The sequence below is a fragment of the Colius striatus genome, chromosome 3 (assembly GCF_028858725.1).
Source record: "Colius striatus isolate bColStr4 chromosome 3, bColStr4.1.hap1, whole genome shotgun sequence".
NCBI lineage: Eukaryota > Metazoa > Chordata > Aves > Coliiformes > Coliidae > Colius > Colius striatus.
This window is the reverse complement of record NC_084761.1, coordinates 15,096,221-15,103,611: the sequence shown is the minus strand read 5'-3', so window position 1 is coordinate 15,103,611 and position 7,391 is coordinate 15,096,221. Positions and strand designations below refer to the sequence as shown.

Here is a 7,391-nt window from a genome sequence, read left to right as displayed (position 1 = left end):
TGCTTTGGGCTTTGCTCCCTGGGAGCAGGTTCAGCCTCCAATGTCCCTGCAACAGCCCCATTGTGTAGCATCCTGCGAGCAGCCTTTTGGTCTCTCAGTTGCAGATCACCGTGGGAAGCACACAGTAGTTTTTGAACAGAAGGGAAAAAAATAGACACTGTCCCACTGGTGTTTATAGAAAATAACAGGTATTGCTTCTTCCTTTCCCCTCAGCTGCTGCTGCAGAGGGGTCCCACTGGGCTGAGCTGAGTCACTGCCGTGCTCCCGGCATCCCTCGCCCTTCCCAGAAGCACAAGAAAGGGGCAGAGACCTCCAGAAATGAATGCACTGACAGTGGAAAAGAGGGGGGAATCCGTAACCACATGGTCTGGCTTTGCTTTCACTGGGCATTCCCTGTGGAGAGCTAGATCTCCCCAGGAGCATTTGGCTGGCCGGAGGCACCATGCTCCCTCCTGCGCCAGCTGAGCGAGGGCAGCCGCTCTCAGCACCGAGGGGTGGTCTGAATCCCACCCTGAGGCAGCCCCAGGGTACTGCTCCTTCCAGGCTTTGCTGATCAAGCCCATTCCACTTGCAGAGTGAGGTGAGATCTAAAAATAACCATACAGCTCCACTCTTGGCAGCTACCAGCAGTGCAGAGGTAGCTCTTTCCCTCAGTGAAAATCAAGCTGTGTTATCAGTGCCTCACGCACTCCCAGTGTCAGCAGTGCTGGGCCTCGAGCCCTCCTGCAGTCCTCCCACCTCTGAGGCATGGATGTACTAGAGAAAAGCAGCATTTAAAGCATCTTCTTGGGGCATACAAGATGCTCTACATCTGTGAGCAGGAGACAGGCTGGTGGTGTGGGCTGACCAGCCCGTGGACAGAAGGATGGATGCACGGAGCCATGGCTGGATCCAAAGCTACTCTGGCAGGAGAGGCTGGCCAAGCCCTGGCCACACAGAGCCCCAGCAAAGGGGACTTGCTCCCCTCCACCTGCAGCCCCATGCAGTGACATCCCCATTGTTTTCATGGCCTCTCACTCTGACAGAGCTGCTCCATCTCTGCAAAGCCCCGAAAAGAAATAACCCACAGGGCTGCCCATTAGCTCTCCTGACTCAGGGCAGCTCTTTCCTCTACAGAGTAAACATCCTCCTCTGCAGAAGAAAACATCCCTCTGTAGCCCAGCAATGCAAGGGCAGGTTCCACAGAGCCCCCACCCCTGCAAGCCCCACTGCAGCGTGGCCTCAGGGCCCAGTCCAGCCCTCCCTGTGCTGGTTGACACACCATCCAGTGGGCTGCCTCCCTCCCTGGCCCCTGTACACACCCATAAGCCAATGCACTGCGCTGTGCTTGAGGCCCATTTGCATCGAAGGGATAAGGGGAAACCCCAGGAAACACACAGCCCAGGCATTAATCAAATCTACCTCTAATAATAAACCTCCTGAGCAATGTGTGGGCTCAGGGCTGGAGCTTGCAGTGCAATGGCAGGAGCCGAGGGGGACTAGACACTGCAAACGTGAGTTGCTCCAGGGAGGGGTTGTGCTGGGGAAATGGGGTGAGAGGGTGGTCTGTGTCAAGGCCATGGTGACATTTTGGGTGCTTGCAGGGAGCAGAGGGTCTCCCTGGGCTCTTGCAGGAGGAGCAGAGCTGCCCCCCTGGGCTTTCACGCTGCTGAAGGGTGCCATGGGGTTGGAGATGAAGTGGTCGCATAATGCTTTGGATGAGTGCTTCACCGGGGAGTTTGGGGAGCTGGGATCTGATGGAGATGATGCAGAAGGGGTGATGCACCCAGCGAGGGCAGCTCAGCCACTGAGCAGGACTTTTGCTAGATGGGGCCCAAAACCCACTTTGGACCTGTCCTGAGAGCAGGGCAGCAGCAGGGAAGGAGCTGCCCACCCTGCACCCACCCAGCTTAGCCCCAGATCGCTGCTCCCCATGAAACTACACCCTGTGAGACTCCATCATAGCACGAGGATGGCCAGGCTCCCTGCTATCCCCAGGGCCCATCTCCATTCATGGGGATCTACTCATTCTTCTCTTTGACTACAAAATACCTTCAAAGAGCATGTGAGGAGAGTGGGGGCCTGAGCCTCACTCAGCCCTGGGGAACGTCTGCAGTCAGCTCCATTTTAATTATTTAATTTTATAGCCATGTTAATTGAACAACTGGGGCTACAAGGCCAGCATCCCTGTGCAGAGCAGATTTATCCCTGAGAGCAGCAGGGTTTGATATGTGCTGCCCAGGGCACGAGCCAGTTCGCAGCAGGCAAAACCCAGCCCCAGCCCCTCTGCTGTGGGGGAACGTGCTGTGTGGGCAAGGGCAGGACAGAAGGACACACAAAGTGCCCCACTGCTGCACACTCCCACCTACCAAAAAGAGACAAAGAAGAGAACCCCTCACCTGAGCACAAGGGGTTTCCATAAGAGTGTGGCTTTGCAAGGGCTGTGGCACCAGGCTGCAGCCGAGGCACGGGGCAGCCTCTGGGCACGCAGCGGCGTTCTAAACCTTTCGGGTCCCATCAGCACCAGCCTCATCTGCTCACGCAGGAAACAGCTGCGGCTCTGCAGGGGGATGCGGTCACCCACGAGCCCTCGTGGTCAGCAAACAGCACCTCTCCACTGCGGCCACGCTGGGCTGGTGCTTCCTGAGGCTGCTCGGGCGCGCTGGCTACAGAGCCGGCAGGACACAGCACGGCAGCGGGTGCTGCGGAGCCACGGCCAGCACCCAACGATGGGCACAGGGGCAAATATTCCAGATGCCAATAAGGAAATGCTCAATAGCAAATGAATTCTTAGAATTGGAACTTACTGGCAAAGTTTCTGTGATGCTGAGAGCTGCTGCTGCCTTGCTCCAGTGTCTTGGGCATCTGAGGATGATGGGACTAAAACATTTATCTTAGGAGGAAAGGCTGAGAGACTTGGGGCTGTTGAGCCTGGAGAAGAGAAGGCTGAGGGGGGACTTATAAACACCTAAAGAGTGGGTGTCAAGAGGATGGGGACAGACATTTTTCTGTCGTGCCCAGTAACAGGACAAGGGGTAACAGCCACAAACTGGGACACAGGGAGTTCCACTGGAACTGCCCAGGCAGGGTGTGGAGTCTCCTCTGGAGGTTTCCAAACCTGCCTGCACACTTTTCTATGCTCCCTGATGGAGGGGAACCTGCTTTAGGAGGGGCTTGGGCTGAATGAGCTCTAGAGGTCCCTTCCAACTCCCACCATTCTGGGATTCTGTGATCACATCCAGCCCACATAGGCGTAGGGTGCACAGCAGCAGAGGATGGGACAAAGGGCTTCTTGGGGAACAAGAGCACATCCTCCAGACATGCCAGCTGGCACTGGTTAAACCACTGCTCAAAGCTCTCCCAGAGACATCCCTCCTTCTGCTGCTTAGAGGAGTTTTACACATCAGACTCAGGTTTCATTATGATGCCAAAACCCCAAAGGCAGAAGTCAGAAATTACACACAGGATGGCACGAACTGCCCCACTGTCACAGAGGAGTTCAGAAGCTTCCAGAATGAAGAATTCTTTCAGAGGACACTGCCAGCAGTCATTCTGGTCGTGTTTCTGTTATTTTCAGAAAAGCCTATAAAGACAGGAGCAGTTCCCACTGCCCTTACTCCCACAGGCAGATGGGTGCATCCCCAGACAGGGCCACCTAAAAGCCAGGGTGGTTTCCCAGGGACTGGCACGGGACATGCCTGTGTAGGGTTACAATGTGAAGCAGATTTTGCTGGTCTGGGGCCAAGCCCTGTGTCCACCTACAGGTGGTCTCAGCCCTAGGACAGGGATGAGGTGGCCGCAGGGCTAGTCCCACAGCGGCCACCTCAGACCTACTTGCCTCTTCTCCTGCAGCCATGGATGTGCCTCCCATCAGGTGGGATGCCATGAACAACTGCACAGACGAGCAGTACTGGGACAGCCTCGTCTGCCAGTGCATCCCCTGCAGCCTGGTGTGTGGCCGGCCCACGGTGCAGAGGTGCGCGGCCCTGTGTGGTGAGTGCTGCAGCTGGCTGGGACCAAATGGGCAGCCATGGGGCAAAGCTGGGAGGGGGATCAGGCCCCGTGGGCTCCAAGGCAGCTCAGCTTAACAGAACCATGAGCCAAAAGCACTGGGGAACACGACAGCTTCCCAATGACGGGCTGGGTTTGGCAACAGCTCAGCACTGGCCAGGAGTAAGTTGCTCACATCTTTGCATTGCTCCTTTCTGGAGTCACAGGGAGCCCAGCCCGAGCTGCATTCATATCCCCCATGAGTGACACCTCACCCTCGAGATACATCAGGTTCAGGCCATGTGTGTAACGATAAGCTCAGGATTGCAAGGCTGTACTGTGAGCCCCATGCTGCAGCTGGCACCAAGGTGTGGTGATAACCAGTGGGGAAGAGGCAGATGCACTTTGCACCCAAACCCTGTACACAACCCTATGCATAGCCCCTTCCCTCACCCGTGAGCTGAGCTTCAGGGCTGCTGCACCCTGTCCTGGGGCACAGGGGACCCAGTCCTGTGCCACAGCTGCATGCAGCAAGTCGTATCCTCCTGTTGAGGATGGGAGATGCCATCCCCAGAGTCCTGAGCCTGTGCTCAGGCAGGTTTTGGTGTGCCCCACAGAATTGTGCAAGCCCCAGGGCGGCAGCAGCTCTAAGAGCAGCAGCCAGGAACTCCCCGCACTGCTTACCCTCAGTTTTCACCAGAGCAGCCCCGGGGCTGCATGAGGGTCTCACCCTGTGCCCGTTGAAGCCATCAGTTGCTCAGAGCATCTGCAGACTCCAGCTGGGATGAACCCAGGCACTGGGGGTGGTGGGAGGGCAGTGGTCTGCAAGCCTCCCGCTCCAATGACAGGGGAGAAGGACATGCTCAGGACACCATCTTCATCTTGCTCCCCTCCCCTAGAGTCCATGGACTGCAACAGTAGAGATGGCTTCTACTATGACAAGCTCCTGAGAAACTGCATCAACTGCACGGCGGTGTGCGGGCAGCACCCGAAGCAGTGCGCCCGGGCCTGCGAAGGTACGGCTGGGGGTCAGGGCAGGACCCCCGGGGGGTGAAAGAGGAACATGGTTACGGGGGTGGTGCTGGGGAAGGGGGAGGGAACTCTCCTCTCCTTGTCCTGGAGGGCTGTCTGCTGCCCTTTCACTGGGGCTGGGGAAAAGGAAGCCAGCGCATCTGCCTCTCTCCACCCTCCTCCAACACACAATTCCATTGCATGCTGCCTTTCCCCTTTTGCTTGGGCCTGTTTTACAGACCCAGCCTTCAGCTCCACCAGCCAGGGCAGGATCAGCAGTTGCATTTCTGACCTTCCTGAGCTGCTCCTGGGGAAAGGGAGGAGGGGATGGGTCATTTCTACAGAGATCTGCAATTCCCACAGCAGGGTTGAGATGTGATCACTGAAGAAGGGGGAAGGGTGGGAATGGGATGTGGGGTCTTCTCTGCCCCATCATGGAAGAGTTACCAAAAAGTCAAGCACGTGAAGCACGTGCCTGAGGGGTTTCTAAGCACACACATCTGCTCCTGGCCCACAGCAGGGGCCGTGATGGCCACCCCTCCACCGCCGGCAGCCCTGGCGACGGCCTCGTCCCCCCTTGTGCTGGAGCAGAAGGCGTGCATGGAGCTGGAGCCATGGCTCGTGGTGTACCTGCTCCTGGGGCTCTGCCTCTGCGCCCTCCTCTGCTCCCTGCTCCTGGGCTGGACACACCTGCGGAGGAAGGGAGAGGTGGTCTCGTGCCAAGCCAGTGCCGGGACCTGCCACCGCAGGGAGGACTCCTGCAAGGGTGAGTGCGGGCTGCATGAGGGGCGTGGGGAGAGGATGGGGGGCTGGTGGTGGATAGGCTCCCAGGAGGAACAGGAAGCAGAGCCAGCTCATCACAGGGGCAGGGAGGAAAAGTAAAGCCAGCCATGTGCAATGTGGTTCAGCCTGAGCCTGGAAGAGGAGCAGGACTGGAGCCCTGTGCCCCAGTTCTCCACACCGTAACCCTCTTCTCAGTCCCTCTTTTGCAAAGTCACAGGCACAACTTCCCACTCCCACACACCAGAGCTGCACCATCCATCAACCAGCAACTCTCCAGTCTCCATTCAGAGGCCCTGGGGCAGCCAAGACAGGAGGAGTTGCAAAAGGTCAACCCTCTTCCAAAATGAGCCACGTGCCCAAGGAAACCCTGGGCTTTCCTGGGAATCACAGCACTTAAGGCTCCTTCAGGGCCAACTTCTGCCTGGCAAGAGCCATGGCAACAAATGGGTTAATGATGCAGCTGGGCTGCTGGATTGTCTTGCAGTACCAAACACCAGTGTTTTATCTTTGCAGCCAGAGGAGCTTCACAAGTCTTTGTATTAAGTAGTAAAGACAGAGGATGGAGTAAACCACCATAGAAAAGATGGGTCTTATTCTCCCTCCTCTTCTTCCCTGCCACTAGCAAAAAAAATCTCCTCACTTATTTATCCATGCACGCACATCAACACACACGTACTTCAAAGTCAGTCATGAAGGATACCAAAAATCACAGAGAAAGAGCCCCCAAGCCAGTGTGTGGCTCAGGGCCCCTCTCCAGCAGAACCATAGATCAAGCCATTCCTCTCTGCTTTGGTGGAAGGACTCGGCAGCACTGAATGTTCACTTCTAAAGGAAGCTGACAGGTTCAAAGAGATTTACTGTATGCTGTTGATGTAACCTTGCCTCTCAGAGCTCAGGTGACAGCCCGTGTCCAGCCCGTGGAGCGTGGTGGGTCCCTGGCCGTGGGCAGCCAGGCTGCCTCCTGCACTCGCTGGGGCTCTGGCACCTCGCACAGTGCTCCACTGGTGTTGCACTGTTGCATCTGCAGGTGCTAAAAAACACAGCATTTCATGAAAAGACAATTTACACGTAATGTTACAAATATTACAAGTGCTTCAGTGCTAAACCTCCAGCCTTCCCGTTCCAGGTGCTTCCCCCTTTGCCCCTCAGCTCTGCCCTCCCAGGGGTGAGCGTGTTGGTGATGCATTACGTACCACTGCTGCAGGCTTTATCCAAGTGAGGGGAGATTCCACACCCTTGGCCTCTCCAGTTCCAGGACTGGCTCTTTTCAGGCTCCAGTGCAGCACTGCATAGGATTTCTTTGGTACAAGGTGCTTGTAACACCCCTTAAGCTGATACAGAGTTTACTTGCAGATCGCCTGGTGGAAGCGGGCAGCGTTGGTGACGGATCCACTGGCAGCAGGCTCCCAGAGCCTGTGGAAACCTGTGGCTTCTGCTTCCCTGGACATGGCTCTGCTGTACAAGAGACCAAATCCTGCCACAGCACCTCCTGTCACATAGGGGAAAGAGCTGTTCCCTCTCACACTGGAATATGCAGCACGGGGAGAGCTGGGGCCATTCCCAGCCCTGACGATGGCCGCTTCAAAATCATCTGCTCTCCGTCACAAGAGAAGACGCCCATGGCATGA

At 56.6% G+C, this 7,391-nt stretch overlaps 1 protein-coding gene across 1 annotated transcript; it reads left to right on the top strand.

The window, feature by feature from the left end:
* Positions 1-3,833: 3,833 nt before the first annotated feature.
* Positions 3,834-7,391, top strand: TNFRSF13B (TNF receptor superfamily member 13B). The gene is made up of 4 exons (XM_010208594.2): positions 3,834-3,972; positions 4,869-4,985; positions 5,498-5,746; positions 7,117-7,391. The coding sequence occupies exons 1-4, from the start codon at positions 3,834-3,836 to the stop codon at positions 7,389-7,391; spliced, it is 780 nt and encodes a 259-aa protein (XP_010206896.2).